This window comes from Corvus moneduloides, chromosome 11, assembly GCF_009650955.1.
Source record: "Corvus moneduloides isolate bCorMon1 chromosome 11, bCorMon1.pri, whole genome shotgun sequence".
Lineage (NCBI taxonomy): Eukaryota > Metazoa > Chordata > Aves > Passeriformes > Corvidae > Corvus > Corvus moneduloides.
The window spans coordinates 4,615,887-4,636,068 of NC_045486.1; the positions used below are offsets into that span (position 1 = coordinate 4,615,887).

The 20,182-nt window shown below is 40.4% G+C and overlaps 1 protein-coding gene across 7 annotated transcripts; it reads left to right on the plus strand.

The window, feature by feature from the left end:
* Positions 1-2,115: 2,115 nt before the first annotated feature.
* On the plus strand, positions 2,116-19,435 carry EIF4E3 (eukaryotic translation initiation factor 4E family member 3). 7 transcript variants are annotated; one of them, XM_032121184.1, is made up of 9 exons: positions 2,116-2,202; positions 10,010-10,090; positions 10,786-10,858; positions 10,940-10,981; positions 12,780-12,874; positions 14,897-14,957; positions 16,194-16,260; positions 17,301-17,456; positions 17,974-19,435. In XM_032121184.1, exons 5-9 carry the CDS (start codon positions 12,849-12,851, stop codon positions 18,003-18,005), a joined length of 342 nt encoding a protein of 113 aa, XP_031977075.1. In that variant the 5' UTR covers positions 2,116-2,202; positions 10,010-10,090; positions 10,786-10,858; positions 10,940-10,981; positions 12,780-12,848; the 3' UTR covers positions 18,006-19,435. The 7 variants fall into 7 exon arrangements, with proteins under 7 accessions (XP_031977075.1, XP_031977076.1, XP_031977069.1 ...); XM_032121185.1 differs by lacking the exon at positions 10,940-10,981; XM_032121178.1 differs by lacking the exons at positions 10,010-10,090; positions 10,940-10,981 and adding an exon at positions 2,450-2,488 and having other exon boundaries at positions 2,119-2,202.
* The last annotated feature ends 747 nt before the right edge of the window (positions 19,436-20,182 follow it).

The following is a 20,182-nucleotide window of genomic DNA, read 5'->3' on the forward strand; positions in this document are numbered from 1 at the left end:
CTCTGTGTCACGACTTCTTAGAAATCTCTGTAGGCAAAGATGCGTTAATTTGATGCATCCTGTGATTGCCCTTCCTCCACAACCAAATTAATTTACTGTTAGTTGAGATTCCCACAACGTTCCTTGTGCCACTGTGAAGCCTGGTATTTATCGATGTAAATAAGGAATAAACTGAGGCTTTACATATCTCATTTGGAATAATGATACAGGCTGTGCTTCCTGGCCCTCACTCCGTGTCTCAGAGGTGTGGGGATTTTATTCCTGTAGCATTCCTTGCAGCGCAGGTTGTTTATAACAGAATGATTTGTTTTCAGCATGAGCTGTAATGTTTTAACTGATGAGCAGCTCCCTCATAATGGAATCTGGAGGTTTTCATTGAAGCGTGTGGTTCCATCAGAGGCAGGTGCTGGATTCAAAGTTACTGTAGTACAGTCTAGGGGGCTTGGCCTTATTTCCAGAGTGATGCTGCTGCACATCCAAAATTTAATACTGTGTTGGCAACCTCAGCAGAGGACACCAAAAATGGGTTAGGTGTGGAGAGTGTCATCGGCAGTCACAGAGGGTCCTTTAGGGTCATAAGAAATCAGCACTCTCCTCTCCTCCTCCTCTCTCCTCCAGCTCTTCTGAGAAAATCTGTGCCTAGATACAGCCATTTATTGTAGGGATTTTTCAGGATTAACATTTTTGGTGGGCTCATCATTAAAATAGAGAGAAAATGCTCGGAGTGGGCATACCAATGAATTTTTAGATTCCAAGCTCTCCCAAATGGTCATTATCTTCCTTTCTATTTAAAGAGGAATAAATTAAATTGCAAGAGATGGTGCAACTGGTTTGCAGATCTTATTTAATTTGGACTAGCAGTTTGCATTTTCCATCTGTACAACATAATCATTAATTTTTTGTGTTTCTTGATTGTCACTGTGCAGACTACTTTTTATGGGTGAACTCCGCCCTTTCTTATTGTTAGATTTTTATTTATTTAAAGGAGTGTGTCTTTATAGATTTTTCTTTTAGGATGAAGTATATATAAAATTATTCATCATACTAAATGGGCTTGCAATGAAATCTATGTGATTCATGGTCTTTGATCCTGCTATCACTTTATGTGGGTGTTTAACTTTACTACTGTGCACAGTCCCAATGGGGAGAATCTTAATTTAAAAAATACTATTCTAAAAATAATGTGAGGGGTTTTGCACATGTCCATGTTGGATTGTGAGGAACATCTCCCTGTAAAACCAGACATGTAAATTAAATGAGCTGCAGAGAAGATGGGAAGACAGAGAAATTATAATACCCCAAGTCTGGAAAGGTTCATTGTTGCACTGTCTCTATCCATGGTCAGTCTACACAGTAGCCACCCCTTCATTGTGTGAATGGAGAAAATGTTCTGTCTTAAAACTTGGGTTTTTAGAAAGATTTAGTGTGGTCAGCACTGCCAAGCCAAACTGAGCACAAAAGTTATTTTGCTCAGTAAGGCAGCCCCAAAGACACGTTGTGTCTGCGGTGTGACCTGTGTATGTGCAGAGAAGGGCTGCCAGCAGTGTGCGTGAACATGCAAGGGTTTTGTGTCCTCAAAGTGGGAGTTCTAGAGAGATTTAGTGTTTTGGTCAGCACTGCCAAGCCAAACGGAGAACGAAGGTTATTTTGCTCAGTAAGGCATCCCCAGAGACACGCTGGGTCTGCGGTGCGACCTGTGTATGTGCAAAGAAGGGGCTGCCATTAGCGGGGCCGTGCAGGGTGATGGCATCGGGTACGCTGTGTGCCCCAGCGCCTCGTGGCCCTGGGCTGTTGTAAAGGTCTAAGGAAGAAGATCAGCGATTCCCTTCAGCTATGCCCCGCAGGAAGGGCACTGACGGGATGGTGCGAGCGCCTGTGCCCCTTTGGGGAGCCACCCATGCGCTCCAATGGTCCCTCGGCCATGTCTATCGCTGTCACCACCCTACCCTGCCCCTTGCCCGTCTGTCCGTCCTTCCCGTCGCACCTTGTCCCCGTCTCTCCGTCCCTCCCCTGTCCCTTGTCCAAGCCGGAGTCCCGCTCACCCCCTCCCGCGTCCCTCCTCGCAGCGTCCCTTGTCCCCTCCCCGCGCCCCGTCCCGCCCCTCGCCCCCCCCCGCCCGCCCGGGGAGATGGCGCTCAGCCCCCCCGAGCGGACCGCGCCGGGGCTGCCGCTGCACTCGCCATGGACCTTCTGGCTGGACAAGTGAGTGGGGCCGGGGGGCGGCGGGAGATGGGGAAACCCCCCACGTCCGTCTAGGAAGGGATGCGCATCTCTGGGATGATCGGTTCGCTCGTCCAACAGATTGGATGGGGGAAGTTAATCCTGGGCTGCATATGGGGAACGTGCTGGTGCGGGGGACTGTCCCGGTGCCTGTCCCCGTCGAAGGAATCGGGAGCGGTTCTCGGAGCCGCGTAGTGAAACTGGTTTGGAAACGCTTTCTGTTTTGTAGCTCAGCGGACACACATGGGTCCAGGCACCGTCGGTGCAGGTTTGAGCTCTAAATTTAGAGATGACGCTCGCCAGCCCCGGGAATAGACGGGTAGAGGTTGTGCTTCGCTGCTGTGGTTTGTGCATCCCTGCTGCCCCAGATGGATCCGGTCCCACTGACTGTGACATGCCCGATCTTACAACTCTTTAATATCAGGTTTGGCTCCCGTAGGTGATCAGTTCTTAAAATCCAAAGTGCTATGTTTTGAAGGATTAGCTAAAATTTTTTGATTATGTGCAGGTTAATATTACGTTTCATGTGCTTGGAGTTTGAGCCTCTAATGCCGTGGAAAGAGGCTGCCAAGGGACCTCACCCCTGTTGTGCACACAGTGAGGCATAGGGAAGAAGTGCCAAAGCCAAAACTGAAAAAGAAAGTTTCTAACCAGCATTTGATGTTGTTTTCCTAGCATGTATTTTCTAGCATCTTGTTTTTTAATCTACAGCTTCCTTTTCTCAATTTTTGGATGTATTTCTCCTCTCTCCCCACTCCAGAGAGAAAGTTTATCAGCCTTTCTGCCACTGAACATACTGCCCCATGCTATTGGTAAAATTCTCCTCTTTAGTTATTTTTCTGGTAGCTTTTCAACTTGTGACAGAGAAATTACAAGCAGCTGTTGAAAACGCACAAATATTCTCATGTCCTGCAAATCAAATCTAATGAATAAACCCACCAATTATTTCTGCTTAATCCTTTTCCAGTCAGGATGCAGTTATGGTCAGGTTCAGGATCTGAGTTGTATTTTTGCTTAGTTTTTAAAAAGAATAATTTGAACTGGTGTTTAATCAAGTCACCAACCAGGTCTGTTTGTTTACACAAGCCATGTGGAGATAAGCATGTATATTTTTTATAATCAGCACTGGAAGCTAAAATCTATTTTGAGTCCCTGAGTCCTATCATTTTTTTTAAAGGCTTGATTCACAATGTTTTAGACTCTTAAAATGCAGTTATTCTATAGATTATTTTTTGTCTTTTCAGATGACATGTAAATGCATTTAATTTGTATTGTTGTTTCTTAACTTATAAAGCCGAGACTGTATATATACAAAAACAAAAAAAGTGGGATCATATATACACACAAAACTGTGTATTTTGTTTACCAGCAACAGAGATAGAATAATGACAGGGAACAAGAATGACAGCAAACAAGACATGTTTTATACACTCAAGAATCATTTAAGGCATTAAAAAGCACACAAGAGATGGAACCATGATCTTAATTTACTGCTGTGTGTGGAGGTTCGCGTCTCTCTGCAGAGCCCCACAGAAGTGGCTGGGACATTTATTGGTACATCCACAGAGATTTGATGGAAGCTTAAGCTTGTATCGGATGGACTTTCCGTAGCAGATAACTGTGGGTGCTTTTTTAGCCTACTTCAGTAGCACCTAGTGTGGAGCAGTGCTGTTTCCTCAGGAGATGGTATTGATTTTTGACCGCTGCTACATTTTACCCTGTACTTGCAGAGAAAAGCAGGAAGAAGTGATGCTTAAGGATAAATAGATGTTGAGATGGATATGTAGTTATCTTTTTCTATTAAATTACTGTGAGAGAGATCCATGACATACAATTTTAAGATCTCTAAAACATATCTTTTCATTAAGTCACGCTGTTAAAATAAATATCCATCAGCTAAGTGGCACTTTCGGTAGCAACTAGTGATGTGCTACCCTTGGGGTTCATGACCTTGCTTTTATCATAGCAGCACTGGACACTGCTTTAGAAGTAAATGCCTTTTTTTATCTACATCAGCACTTGTTTCTGTGAATGCCTTGGCACAGGCTGAACATCTGGAGGCTGGCATCCTGTGGCCAGGTCCTGGTTCATTGCCATCATCCCACACGTGTCACGGGGCATCTGCGTTTCCCGTTAGTGCTAAGCCTTTCTTGGTATCCGTGTCTGAAATAGCAACCATCTCATAGTGTTCTCTGCTATCTTACCCTGTAAATGCCTTAGGAAAATGAGTGTGATGAAAGCTTTGGGAGAACATTATTCGCCAGTTTGACAAATAAGATCCTATCTATGATCTTCAAATGCTCGCAGGTCAGCAGTTTCAAAGAAGGTGCAGAGAAGCTCGCAGGTGTTTTCCTCTTAAGACAAATGAGATTTCCTTTTTGACTGTTAAAATGTTCCAAGGCCATGTGCTAAAAGTTTGGAAAACAGGAGTTTAGATCATCTGGTGTTTATTTCGTCCATTCTACAGATTTCCAAGTTCATACCCACATGTCTCATTGGTAGGATTTTTGCCTGCAGTGATGTTAGGGAGAAGGGGGAATTTCAGCAAGGCTTGCAGGTGCATTTGGTGCCACCTTGGGAAGCTGATTCATGCTGGTGGCACTTTACACTTGTGTTTATCTTGGTAAGAGTCCTGTTCTGCTTGTAGTGGCTCCTGGCTCTGATACGAAAGGTTGCCCTCTTAGGTTTTGCTACATTGCATAGTCTTTCAGTTACTTTTTACAACAAAGTGTCAATATGCATCACTGAATATAAAAAATGAAACATGAGCATTACCACTCTGGTCACTATATTGTGTAGCACATTCAACACAGGGATTGCACAAAAGGAAAAGTCAAGTGACATCACCATCAAGGACTGGGATGTCGTGGATAACAAGCCACATTATGCACTTGAAACCATCCCTTAACGGGATTTGGGGCTGTGGATCTGGGTGTGATATTTGTGTAAATACAAAGCTGTGAAGATGATTATACTTTTTGATGTACATGTACATGCTAATACATTACTTTGTAAACCTTGCAAATCCCAACTCTCACTTAGCCTGGGTGACACAATGCCATCTCATTGTGGTTTAAGCCCCGGCAAAACCCAAACACCACATGGGTGCTCGTTCACTCCCCCACCAGCAGGATCGGGGAGAGAATCGGAAGGGTAAAAGCTGGAAAAGTCATGGGCTGAGATAATGACAGTTTAATAGGGAAAGCAAAAGCTGCACATGCAGGGAAAGCAAAACAAGGAATTAATTCACTGCTTCCCATGGGCAGGCAGGTATTCAGCCACCTCCAGGAGAGCAGGGCCTCATCCTGCATGATGGTGACTTGGGAAGACAACCACCATCACTCCAAACATCCCTTCTTCCTCCTTCTTCCCCCCACTTTATATACTGAGCACAGTGTCAGATGGTCTGGAATATCCCTTGGGTCAGCTGGGGTCAGCTGTCCTGGCTGTGTCTCCTCCGAGTTTCCCATCACTTTGCAGGATCACGGCCTGCTTGCCCTGTTTTCTTGCCCTTTAGATAATTCTCTTGCAAGAATAGTTTAACTCTTCAGTATCTTTGTGAGGGGAAGTATGTGCTTATAAACGTTGTCAAATAAGCAGTGTTATTTGTCTACTCCAGCAAAGACAAAATACTCTTACATAAGGTATTATCCTTATGTGCTGATTTTTCTCTCTGTATGTTATAGATGAGTTCTATATAAAGCTTGGTAGATACATTTTGATAACTGAACCATTTTAAGAATGTGTTAATCTTCCTAACTGAACACATCAGATATTTGAAACTAAACTTAATAATTTCCCTTCTTCCCTATAGCAAAATTTATTTATCTAGGATCATCTATTTCATCTGTTACAGCTTATGAGTAGGTGGCTTACAATGAAAAATGATGGTTAATATTATAAGAATGTTCAATCCAGTAAGTGCATTTTGACAGGCTTTGATGGCTTGAAATCAGTCTTTGTATTCAGAATGGATTACCAGATTTATTTAGTTGCCACAGCATGTTTTTGACTTTATGCTTTGAAAGTAAATATTTTGCTTATTTATACCAAAAGCAGTTGTGCCTAAGCACTTACAGGGGTATTTTCAAAACTGCTTGGCAGCTTTTAAAGCTCCCGCTAAAGCTGTGATGAGATTCCCACTGGGAAACAAAGGCCAGTGTGAGCACATATGAAACAACTTCTATCCTTAATTCTTTGCAGAAAAACAGAAAAGCTACAGTTCAGCATCAGAAATTAACATAAGCACAACCACCTGGAGGTTTATTCATGGATAAAACAATGGAATTTATCTTTGTATCCTTTGTTCTTTATTCATGCTGGAATAATGAAGGAGTAGTGAAGCAAGCTGGTATTAGGATTCATTTTGTGGAGATTATTCCTGTTTCCACGTTCCTGTGTGATTCACTATGAGATGCTGTACTGTGGGTCTGGCCTGATTAGGCAACTTAATTAGTCCTAAAACACGCTAAATTTTCTCCTATAAAGGTTCTGAAGATGCAGTGGCATCACAGGGCATGAAAACAGGCAGACCAGGAGAACCATTGAATATTTTATGTGCAGACTCTCCATGGGAAACCCAGACGCACAACTGTAGGTAAAGTTGTGACAGAACAACTATTCCCATCCCCCGAGGATCTGTGTAGTGCCAGGCTGGTGCCATGATCCAGCTCCTTCCTGTTACTGTGCTCATGAGGATTGGCAGGGCCTGCTGAGTTCTTGGAAATGAATTGTTCACCATGACAATAACTGACAGGTCAGTAGGGCATATTGGGTTAATTTATTGTTGATGGCAGTAAAATTAACTGAATGGGAAGAATCCTGTAATGGCTTCATTTTGAGGGTCAATATTTGCAGGGTCTTGTTTTGTAGTACCACGTGTACTGAGGTTTTTATTAAAATCCACAACCGTCTAACTACTCCTTATAGTGCAAGTTTTTACTGGAGAGTTACATAAATAGGAATTTCTACAGATTCCTTCACTTGAAAATCATCTGTCATTTCTGCTAACTTAATTTAAACTTCACTTAAACTGTGTACGCAACAAAAAAACCCAAAAATCTCAATTTCGTGAGTTTCAAGGCACAAAAGTCCTGAGTGGTCATCTGTGTGGAGCTGTTGAGTTTCTGGGTGACTATCACAGAAACACTACAGTTTAGATTTGTCAGGAGTCTGGAATTTTGCATGAAATTCAAGGCTTTTTTTTTCTGTCTGTCTGATTAAAATATTGTCTCTGCCTTATAATCATGCATGAAACCAAATTTGTGTAGGTGTAAATTCCAGAGCAAATTATCCTGAACTTTTAAATTGATGCATCATAATTTTCTCAATTACATTTTTTTAATAGAGTTTCAGGTTTTTTGACTGTTTGTTTTTCAGACACAAACATTTTAGTGTTCATGCTCATATCCATAAATGACTGACACTTTCCAGAGCTGAGTGAAAGGCTGAAATAACACTGTAATCTGGTGGGCCTGGAGCACTTACCAGGCAGGTTACTAGGAATAAATGGTCACTCACCATAACTTTTAAAATAGGTAATTTGCTGGTTGGTTGGTGCTTCCTGCCAGCTATCACAGTTTCTCTGGAAAATGTTGTTTGCAGCTATCAAAACGGGCCATTTTGTAACCTCTGAGTGGAATATTCTGTCTACCTGTCTTAGCTGCTCTTTCAAATGGCATTAAATTTGCTAAATGGCTGCCATGATGATCTAGGTAACCTGTGACGGCTATGGCTAGACAATACATTTTCATCTTTTATCTGAGTAGACCTTACTATCAAAGCAACACAGTGGCAGTATCAGCACAAGGATATGGAGTGATGATAATATATGTTGTACAACATATGTAATGCCAGATGCCTTGGTGACTGCTAAGCCACCAGTGGCAGAAATAGTGCAGAAGAGAAGTAATTTCTTGGGCAGTGGGGTGAGGCAACAAGAGGCAAAATTTACCTCGGGTTTTGCCTGTCTGTGTTCTTTTCTACGTGGAACAAAGTGTTAGTAGAGAGGTGCTAGTTTGGTCAGCAAGAAAAAAACTCTAACTAACTAAAAAACTCTCTACTAACAAATAGTTAAATCACTTGATAAGTTTTAAAGTCTGTTTTAACTGATTACCTTTTTTTGTGCCTTCAAAAGCAATGTGACTGGCTCTGTTTCTGTTAAATTCTGTGACTTTCTCTTTTTGCTCTTTAATGCTGAATGTAAAGTGTAAGTAAAAAAGGCCCAAACACACACACACAAAACCCCAGACCCCCAAACCTTACTATGATAATTCCTTTTATCACATTGATGACAGATATTTTTTGTTTCAAGTTACCATTTTTTTATGGGACTTCTCATAGTTCATGAGCCACTGTATTACAAGCTGTGCCACGGTGATTTCTTGGGTTTTTTGTTTGTTTCCTGCCAGTTCCACCATTGTAATGTGCTCTCAGGTCTGGTAATTAACAGGCAAATAGTAAAGTAGATGTTAGTTTGCCTGTTTTATACTGAAAAAGTTGGGAGGTATTTTTCTGCTGGTTTTGTATGTAGTTTTAAGGCAGCTTATTTTAATAGGAGCCTTGAAAAAACCTTAGAGCTATTATTAGACTTTCGAACATGTGATGCTGTTTCAGTAGTTTTGCATATTAAATTTCTTCCTTTACATGATTATCTAGGGTTTGCCCAGAGCTTCAATTATATCTGTAACAACTGAGAGTAACTTCAGTGTTTCCCTGGATGTATTTCATGCTGATCAGATGTATCAGGGAGGGATGCTGAGATCTGGTTTGCTTTTATCCTTTCTTCAGCTGATACCCGAGCAACAGCTGCGTTTTCTTCTGTTTCCTTAAACCTGCTCTCTTGCGTCTGTTTCCAGATTTAGTAATTTTACACATTTTTGTTTCCTCTTCTGAGACACAATGGGAGGTTGCTTTTGTCTTTGATCTTCGTTTTTCTTTAGAAATCCTACTTCAGCTTCTGAAGGCAAAAAAAAAATGTTTCCAGTTCTAAGAAATTGAATGTGCCTTAGCAATTTTGACCTCATTCCCCCAAAATTGTGCCTGTGGGATTGTGTGCTGGGAATTGTAAGGTGGGTGTTACGATGTACTGTTAGCACAGTGACAGGAATGCAGGGATGTCTGGGGATGTGGATGCACCGTCCCATGTCTCATGCACTGAAGAGTCATGAAAAAGATTATAAATAGAACCATTTAGGTTGGAAAAGACCTTTCAGATGATGGGATGCAGCTGGTGCTGTGTGTGCACCTAAAGAATCACAGAATATCCTGAATTGGAAGGGACCCACGAGGATCATCAAGTCCAACTCCTGGCCCTGCACAGGACCATCCCCAAGGGTCATGCCCTGTGCTTGAGGGCATTCTCCAAGTGCTTCTGGAGCTCTGGCAGCCATGGGACTGTGACCATTCCCTGGGGAGCCTGTTTAGTGCCTGACCATCCTCTGGGGAAAGAACCTTTTCCTGATACCCAACCCTAAACCTGACACAGCTCCAGCCATTCCCTTGGGTCCTTGTCAGTGGTCACCACAGAGTTCAGTGCCTGCCCCTTCACTTCCCCTCATGAGGAACTTGTAGACTGCAATGATGTCTCCCCTCAGTCTCCTCCAGGCTGGACAGACAAGTGACCTCCACCACTCCTCTGATGGCTTCCCCTGGAGGCCCTTGAGCAGGGAAGCAGCCACGGGTGGGAGCTGGTGATGGCCAGTATGAGTGAGCTACAGAAGCTGAACCACACCTGGTGTACCAGAGTGTCTGGCAGTGAGACCAACCCAAGGATCTCTTAGCTTTATAGGGCGTGCTGGTGGTAGATGCATCAGTGAAGGCGTCAGTGCCGGTGGTGGAAGAACTGCCTGGAGCCATGGCGGTTCCCTGGGTATGTTGGGTGACATAGCACATGGCGGCAGAGCTGCCCTGTGGGACTTGTGTTTCTCCTCAGGCCATGTGCGTGTCCCATCCCTCGGGGGTAGCGAGGAGCTCGTGGAGGGTGTGGCCGGCCTGCTGAGGGCGGTGCGGGGCTGAGGGCAGCTGCCGCCGCGCGCGCCCCGCCATGCCCGCCTCACCGCCGGCTGTGCGCCTGCGCCACCTAGCGGCCCGCGCTGAGGGCCCGGCGAAGCTGGGCGGCACAAACTGCAGATGAGCTTCCTTTTCAAAGTGTGAAGCACCGGGAGCGCCTTAAAACGCTAAAAACGGGGGCTGCGGTGTATTAAATGCAATTTAAAATAATTCTGGCGTAGCATTATGCCGTCCCCTTGTTGTAGCACCTCACCTGTGAACAGCAGGGCTCTGAGGGTGTGTAGTAGCTCTGAGAGCAGCACTGTGCTGCTTGGCTAAAACTCCTAATCATTCTGTTTAATTTTACAAATTACCTGGCAAATGTTAATTTATTTGCAAGTATAACAGAGCTTGAACTCCTATCTTTAAATGATTCGTGATAATTTGGAGTTGGACTTCCCCTTCGACATGTGAACATTTCAGCTTCACACTCGCGTTTCACATTCCCTCTTCATCTCCCTTCCCTTCCTCCTTGACAAAATAAATATTTTAACTAATCTGAGCTTTGTTTTCAAGGTCACTTCGTGGTACAACAGCAGCTGAATGTGCATTAAATTTGAAGAAGATTTATACAGTACAAACAGTGCAGGTAAGGCGTCTGGCTCTGCTACAGGAGCTGCCACATGTTACTAATGTAACTTCACACCTTAAGTTTCGTCTTTCTTCCTAGGATGAGTCACACCTGTGGCTTTGCTTACCTGAGGTGTGAAACGTGAGTATTACTGGTGTTGTGTGTTTGTATTACTGAGTCAGTGTTTGAATTTCATTTGGCTTTCCGGACAAGAAAAGGAGGAGGCATATTGGATTGGGCATGCTGAATTCTTAAGCCTTCCTGAGTTTCCACTAGTATATTGAATTATTATATTTGATGTATTTTAAGTATTTTTCCATCCTTTTCTCCTTTTTTTAATACAGAAATTAATTACGCAAAGACTAAAAATTGCAGCATGTGTTTGTTTTTTGGAGTTTTTTTGTGGGGTTTCTCTCCTTGAGTATGTATCTAAAAAAAGATTCTAGCAAACTGAATTAAAGTACTCTTAAACCGTGTGATACTTGCAGCAATGAGAAATTCTGCATGTCTGTGTCATCTGCCATTGCCTAGTAGAGGGCATCTCTTGCAAGTAAAATTGTATTTCTTTTTTAACACCCCAGTTAGCATGAAGTGTAGCAAATTGGTATTTGTCTCACCTTAGAGTTAATCTGACTAGTTCACTAAATCTGGAATTTTAGGGTAATGCCAGACCCTTCTCTTTGAGAAGCACAGCTGTAGCAATCTACTGAAATTTTAAATAAGGCTTTCTCATGAAGGTCTTCACAACTTGTTACTTTGCATGAGATTTCCAAACCCAAAACCTTCCAAACTAAGTCCCTAGCTCAGGACAAGAAGAGCTCTCAAATGTTTCCACAGCCATCTACCAGTGTACCTCTGCTCCTTCTTCTGCAAGTAGCTTTAGGGTTTGATCACACCACCAGTTAAGAGTAAGATCATAGTTGAAATGGGTGTTTCATGCCAAGTTTTTATATTTTTAGTAGTCTTCCATTTCTTCTTGTGGCTGGGTAAAGGTAATAGCTGTTAGGCAGAGTTGCCAAGGGCCACAACATTTTATCACATAATGTTGCAATCCTTGTTTCTAAAGTTGTGCTAGTGATGAAGTATTGGATAATACTTAATGTATTAGATAATACTTAAATATTTTGTCTAGATAATACTCCATGAGTTGCACTAATGATTAATATTGCATCACCACATGTTGATGCATCTTAAGTCTTTAAAAATCTTTTCTGTTCCCAACTGTTGCATAAAGAGAGAAGAGATTGGGATCTTTTCAGTCATCTCTCCCTGTTGCTCACTACTGCTTTTGGGTGCCTTTTTATCCACCCCAAACCTGCATAACAGCTTCTGCTTTTACCAGCAGAAACACTGGGAAGTCATCCAATGGTTCCTGGTAACTTGGATCTTTGAATTTCTCCCCAGCTCCTGTATTGACATGTGCATCTCAGGTTTTTTGCATCTGGTTGAACCCTTTCACTCAGATGAACTAGTTGGGTCGCTGGTTAGACATTTAGTTCACCAGAATTATTGTTTGTGGTGCTTTTGTAACTCAGGATAATCATAATGAAGCTTAGGCTAGTCTTAAGTGAAGCAAGGTGGATATTTGATACAAATACATTTTTTTAATATGCTAAGGAAGTTTTATGTAGTGGTTTGTTCTGACATACTCAGTGTGACTCTAGTTTTGATGATTTTTTCCCTTTGTATTCAAAAGGATAATCTGCATTTCAACTGCTTCCCTTTTTTCCACCTTCACTTATGCATGATTGGCATGTAAAAAAAATAAAAGTAGAAATGAACTTGTAAGAAGTTCTTTTCAGAGCATTCTATTATAACGTAGAAGGTGCCAGTTCTCCAGGAGAAGGAAGCTTAATTGTTTCAGAGAAAATGTGCAAGGAAATAAATCTGCATGAAACACTCTCTTGTGTTAATGCAACTAATATTTTTCCTTTTCAAGGATTTCTGGAGTGTCTACAACAACATTGCTCCTGTGACAAATTTGCCTCTGAAATGTAGCTACCATTTAATGCGGGGAGAAAGGCGCCCGCTTTGGTACGTATGTTGTCATCAGTCATTTCTGGGAATGGGCAGTGAATAACCTGAAGGGGAGAAAGGTGTGGGACAGGAGTGTCTTGTTTTTGTTGGCTGCGAACACCTGGACTCAAAAGACCTATGAAAGAAATACCCTGAGGTTCTTGTTCAGTTTAAAAGTGACTTGTACCAAAGAGTCTTTATTAAAAACACAGACTGCAAAATCATTGTCCACCTCTGGATGTAAATGTACGAAAATAGATTATGAAATAGGAGCTAAGAAATTAGAATATGACTCTGAATTTCAGTTCAGGAGTACACAGAATAAGTTACTTCTATTTGAATTTTTTTAGCTTGCACATTATTTCCTTCCACTGAAGCTGGTGAAATAATGATGCAAACAACTGATGGTCCTTAACCCTTTTTCGCCTGTGCAAAAGTACAGGTGAAGTACATGCTTCACATGCCTACACATGCCCATGCACCTTGGATTAAAAGTAATTTAAGACATTATGAGGTGATTCATTGCAGCAAATTCCTACTTGATTGTAGAATAGTAATGGAATAAAGTATAAATAATTGATGTTTTCCTTTCAGAAATCAAACTTGGCATCTCTTCTTCCTGTTGCAGTTCTGTCACATCTCAGAGAACCCCAGCACTTTCTGAAGAGTTTTGATCTTTTTGGCATCATTTGCATAGATTGTGATTGCATTAGGGTTCTTTAACTGAATCGTAGTTGTCTAACTTTGTGGTGACTTACTACAGGAGATTTCTGCCCTAATCTACTGGAGATGTAAATTTCTAAAGTGAATGCATCTGAAGGTCATGTTACTTTTCTGAAAATACTGTGACTGGTCAGGATAGCTAAAGTGGGTATGAAAAAACATTGGTGTCTGTATAAATCAACTGGGCCATTGTGTGCAGGTCTTAATATCTTTGTAGGGATGAATGAGAGCATTTGGGGTTTTGATTTTTTGGTTTTGTTTTTCCTATTTTTAGTTTTCATGTGTTAAGTGATTATTAGAGGTGTAAAATGCAAAGATTGTTTCTGAAAATTAAACACTTTTTTTAAGCCTATCAAAGTAATATTGCATTTTAGGAAAGGGATTGCAAGAGATTGATCTCATCATCAGTAATTTGCTAACCTTTCAATAATTACTGCCAAGAAGCTTTTCTGATATTACCATTACAGTATACTGGCCAATTTCAGCATTTTATATTTTTTTTTCTTTTAGAAAGAAAGACAAATCCTGAAGTAAGAGTTGAGGATGCAGATTTTGAAGATGTCCTCCCAAAGTTTCCCCCTCTTTTCCCCATCGTCTGTCAGGATTAGTGGGAGACCATTGATCCTGAGGAATTTCTATAGGTGTTATCCTGAGTTTAGATATTCCAAAGACGAATTTTTAGGTTATTTAATTTTGCCTTTACAGAGTTTTAACAGGAAACTAGAAGCCCTAATTTAAAGTCTTAGAAAAAGAATTGTGACAGAATAAACTTGAGAAGCTCGCAGGTTAGTGCATTGTGCCTTTGTCATTACAAGGCAGTTTAATGGTTATGTCTGCCCTGACCCTGGGCAGCTCAAGTCTCTTTTTAATAAGGGCAATTAATTTCTAGCTGTTGCAGAACTGACATGAAGTGTGCTCATGTTCTTTTACTAAATTGAATAAGCGGAAGAGTAATAAGCTGCTTCTGTGAAAATATCCCAGAGGTTTTCCAAAATTAAAGGTTACCATAGTAAAATGTAAAATTGTTTTGTGGCTTGTTCCCATACAGTGTGCAGCCACTTCAAAGATGGTCTGTAGTCAGGGAAAATATAAGTATTTTCCAACACACAAAACTTAGGAAAGAGATTAGGTGTTGAGAGATACACTTCGTATGAACAATCAAAGAATTATCTCTGATGTCAGAAGTCAGAGTCATACTCCCTGGAGTTAGTAATTGCATTTCAGATGGGATTTTTCTGGGAAAATTAAACCACAAACACAAGGTTGTCTAAATGTGGATTTGAATGTTTATTTTCACTGATCTATTTCCCATAACAGGGAAGAAGAAAGCAATGCCAAAGGAGGTATATGGAAAATGAAGGTCCCTAAAGAAAGTACGGTATGTTATATCGACTCTTTACTCAGACCTTGTTTAGTAAAGGAGTTTCTTCAAACTCTATTTGATAAAGCTGTTGTAAAGCTTTTTACTTCTTGCATCACCCAACACAACAACCAAACACTACTTTGACTTCCATAACCTTTTAAAGACAACGAGAAGTTTCTTTTCCAATAATTCTGTATCTCTTGCTTTAGATAACATTTGGCAATGTATTATAAAACAAATGAAAGCTGCAGTGTTTCCATTTGGAAACATGGTAATTTATAACCACCTTTGTTCTCGAGACTGTTTGCTTATAGGCATACAAAGAAAAATAGACCTTTTCCTGATAATCTATGCTAAATTATATATTTTTTCATTTAAAAGTGTGAAAGATGAAGTCTATTCAGGCATATCTTTGAGCTCTAATGAAATAAGTGTGTTTCTCTTTGCCTCCCTAATCAAATTCATGTGAGTAACTTCTGTGAACTGCCACAGAAAGGAGATTTGACCTCTTCACATATGGTGTTTATGTGTGTAAGTGTGCTCTGGATCAGGCCTTTAAACAGAAAAAGTGAAGTGTCAGAAAAATGTGACAGCCTTGCAGAAGGCATTAAATGCTGAAAGATGGTACTCAAAATTTCAGCCAAAAGTTAATTGAATTTTGCCTGTGGGCTTTTCCCTTGTATGTAAGTTGCAGCTTTCCTCCCCTGCAGTCCCAAGTGGTCACAAAAGACTGAAATTGGAATTGTCTTTTTCCTCTTATAATCCAAGGTGTGAAGATTGTCAGAAGTGACAAGTGGTTTGGAGAGCCTGAATTACTGGGCAGTGAATTTAGGGACCCCAGAGGCCTTGTTTTTCAGAGGCTGAATGACAGCCCCTTTTTGATATGAAGGTACTTTTGATCTCTCAAACTACGCACCACATGGCCTCAGTCACTTCTGAAAGGTTTGCTTGAAGGTGAACTTCAGTCAGCTTTCAGTGCCTTGTAAATAGCATAAATAACACCTTTATGCCTGTTTCTCGTTTTTTTGGCTTCATTCTTCATCACATGTGGGCACAGCTTCTCCTTGGCTAAGATGAACCATCTTGTACAGACCCAACAATTAATTATATAACACAGCATGCACTTACAATAAATACTCTTTTTTGTCTAGACAACCTCAGAAAGAGAAGACACTCAAAACTGACCTAGCAAACCTGACTTTTAAATTAAAAAATAATAATGCAAATGTAACTTTTTTTCTGCCTCCTTAGGCTGCAGTTTGGAAAGAGCTACTGCTAGCAGCTATTGGAGAGCAGTTTACAGATTGTTGTGCAGCAGGTAATGATTAAGACATTTCTTCATAATTTCTTTTCACCATATTTGCTTCATCTCTACACATGAATATCTGATTAGAGTGGCTGTTACAGTGACAGTGAATATCCTGTTAGGAATTGTCTTTCACTGGGTATCGTTCCATAAAAAAGACTGGCATTTCGCAAGTTCACAGAGCAGTTCAGCAATTAACTTTTCAAATGGTGTCTCTCAGACCCTTTATACACTGATAGGGTTGTCTTGGGGTCATTTTAAGCAAATATGTGATATTCTGCTGTCCAAAGAGGCTCCTTGGCCATGTGCTTGTGACACCACCTTTGTGTACTGTTAGTGACCCTTTCCTTGGGATGCACAGAGCCACTGTGCCATGGAGCTCACAGCTGGAGGCAGCCACTGCCCCCAGCTGTGGCATAGCCTCTGAGCTCTCCACAAAGCTGAATCCTGAGAACTTCACACCAAAAAGGGTTTCTTCAGCCTAGCACCGAGTTACCAGCACTGGCAGCAGCAGCAGCCTGACTTGGGCTTTATTAATTTCATTAATTTTGTTTTCTTTTTTTTTCTGTTGCTGCCTTGACAAAATGTAAACGAAAAAGAGAGCAAAGTCTGGAAAATCTGGTGCCTGATCTCCACCAATTACTGTTCCTGGGGTTTTAGTTGTTTCACTTTCATCCTCCCATTTCTGCTTGTAGACATCACTGTAGGTGTAAATTATCTTTAGTAGTTCATATTGCTGACCTTACTGGAGGGAGTCTTGTGATTCCCTTCTAATCAAGTCTAAGAGTGCTAATAGCAAAGATGAATAATCCTATGGCACTTCATAAAAAGCACCATGAAGTAATATTTCCAATAGCTTCTAAAAACAGTTTCTTTCTGGTAACTACTTTGTTTGGTTTGAACATTGGTATTTTCCTCACTGGAGATTGCTCTTTTTTTCACATCTTCATTTTTTTTCCAGCTTTTGGGCACTGTTTCATAATACATAAGTAGCAAATTAGACATGTCTCACTTTCAAAGTATTCCTTAATGGTTCTTCCCCTTCTATGCAGATGATGAAGTAATAGGGGTTAGTGTCAGTGTTCGTGACCATGAAGATGTTGTGCAAGTCTGGAACATGAATTCCTCTTCAGCAAATGAAGCAAAAGTTTTAGAAAAGATTCATGAACTTCTCCCACACACATCTTTTAAAGCAGTCTTTTATAAATGTAAGTATTTTGTACTGTTAATTTCCACCTTCCTTAGAAAAACAAGATGCTGGTAGAGTATTTCTATGGGAATATCCTGCCTGATTTATCATTAATTACTTAGGAACGTAGCATCTGTCATTGCACTAAAATTATGTCCCTTCAATGTAGAAGTTAGCTATCATTCAAAAGATATTTTTAATTGCATTGTAGAATCTGTTTTGTTTCATGTTTAATAGGCCTGATTCACAAAACAAATGAAACAAATCTGTTGATAACTCTTAAAGCTACATGCTGTCCAATTTAAGCATTCATTTAGAGGAACCATTTACAATCAGGATTTTAAGAGATCTCATATTTTAGGCTCCCTATAAATGTATTATCAGAATAGTGTATTCTGAAAGATCCCTTGTTGGCACATTGTGTTCTCCCTTGACTGATTTATACATTTTTATCTTCTCTTTTTTTAATCTTTTCAACTCCTTAACAGAGTTTACATGTTCTGCTATTCCTTTTTTTTTCCTTCTCTTTTCCCTAGCCCACAGAGAGCATCATGCTTTTGAAGGCTGACATGGAAAGCATTGAGTGCATTGTATGCCAAGATCATTTGTTGTTATTTGGTGTTTTGAGCTGGTCTGGACAAGAAGGAGGATGGTGGAAGCCCTGCAGAACTGCTACGTGGGATTGGCCCTTTTGAGTTTCTGACATTTCAAACTGGCCTATTGCTACTGAAAATGAAAAAAAACCCAAACAGTTGCCTTGACCCCTAAATACATGATTCATTACTTCATGTTGAGTTGGTGTTTTTAATTCTTTGTTGTTTTTTTAAAAAATATTTTGGCCACTTGTTTTTTCAACCTGATTATATTTGTTCCCATTTCATTAAGACAGTAGACCTTCTTTTCTTCTCTGCTGTACTTGATGAAAAGCAAACATGCTCAGAGATGCTATGCTGCTTTTCCAAGATGTGCTGTACATAGAGGAATCCTGGCTTGGGGAAATGTGTTTTCAATTTCCACTTTGAAACATTCCTATCATGTTAAAATATACTCACTGGTTTTGTCCCAAGAGAGAAAGAAATTGCACTGCATTTATTTTAACGTTTAGTGTAATCTGGTCTTGCACTGACAACAGCACATACTGTAAATGTAAACAGAAAAGGGTACCTTAAGTGAGCAATTAAAGAAAACACACTTATATTGGGACTAACCCTGTGTAGGATGATGTTAATGTCTTTTAATTGTATTGATTTCAGAAGAGCCCTTGTTCAGGTTAGAATCAGAAATTTCTCAGTAGAATACCCTGCAAACTCCACCCCTCTTATTTAAGGGTGATGGGGTGTTTATGGTTTTATATTGTATGCTTTCTTGTGGTACCTTTCTGTACATTCATGAAAAAATGTCATTAATAACTTCTAATGAATTGTACAAACTGGATCCATCCCTTCCACTTCCTTAAGTACGTCAGACCCATATCTGCACCCACTAGGTCAGTGTCAGAATTGCTGCTGGCTTCAGTGCAAAGGAAGAGATCCCATCGTCTGTAGTTTCAAACCCTCAAAACTTCCTAAGTGTTCTTTCTAAAATAAACAAAAAATACAGAAAATAAATTTGTGTTGCAGCTTGAATAGAAATATAAACAGTGTTAACCTTTAAATGTTTGTCTATATTAACTATTTGAGGTGTTTTAATATACTACCAAAGATTGATGTAGTTCCTCTTACAAGAAGCTGCAAGGTGGAGATGAACATACCCTCTGCTGAGCACTCCTGCATCCTTTAGAGGTTTTTGTCTGGCAGCTCTTCAACTTGCACTGATTTCCACATCTTTAGTATATTCAGAAGCAGCCATAAAGATCAAATAAATTTAAAAATAAGTATCACACATTTGAGATTTTTTTTTTTTTTTACAACTTTATCTTGTACTTACAACTTTAACTTGTATTTATGGATTAAAACTGTGTAGTTAATGAGCATTATTAATTAAATACATTTTCTAAAATCCAAGTGTCTTGCTTCTGTAATTGCTTTCTGGGATGAAATGTTACTGGTCCTACTTTTTCAAACCTGTGTATTTTACATTAAAACTTACTCTCTTAAAAGCTCTCTGTTTTGTTCTTAGACTAATTTTTTTTTCAGTGAAGAAGTGTGAAGTACCAGTGGATACTTGCAGGTGGGATGTACCTGGACAGCCTCCAGGCCTGTGTGATGGAGGGGAAAAGTGACTTCAGAGAAGTGAGGGTTAGAATACAGTGAGGAGAAATGTTTTCAACTGCTTGATGAGCAAGATTTCTCACTTGAAATATTTCCATCTTTGGAGGAAATGTAAGTGGAATACTAATGGAGAATTAATCATGCGCCTCTCCCTCTGCTTCCTTTTACTTTTGGAAACAAGCCACAGCCTCTTATTTCTCCCCAGGTTTGTTTTCAGGATGGATGTTGATTCCGGTAGAGTTGGAGCTGCTGGCAGAAGGGGCTGATCTCGTTGATGTCACTGGAACTTGCTAGTTTAAGGTATTACTTTATTCATCCAACTGAAGGCAAATATTTTTATGTTGTTGTCTTGTGTGCCTCTTTAATGTTAAAGACCTCTCTGCTTCAATGTTGGGTAAAGACTTAAGAGACATTATTCTAGCTGTAGGGTAGGGTAGCTACATGCTGACTATCAAGGTCCATATTGCAAATTGTAAATTTTTCACTCTCCTAAGTTCCTAGTCTATAAAATCAGAGATTTCATTTTTTTCCATAT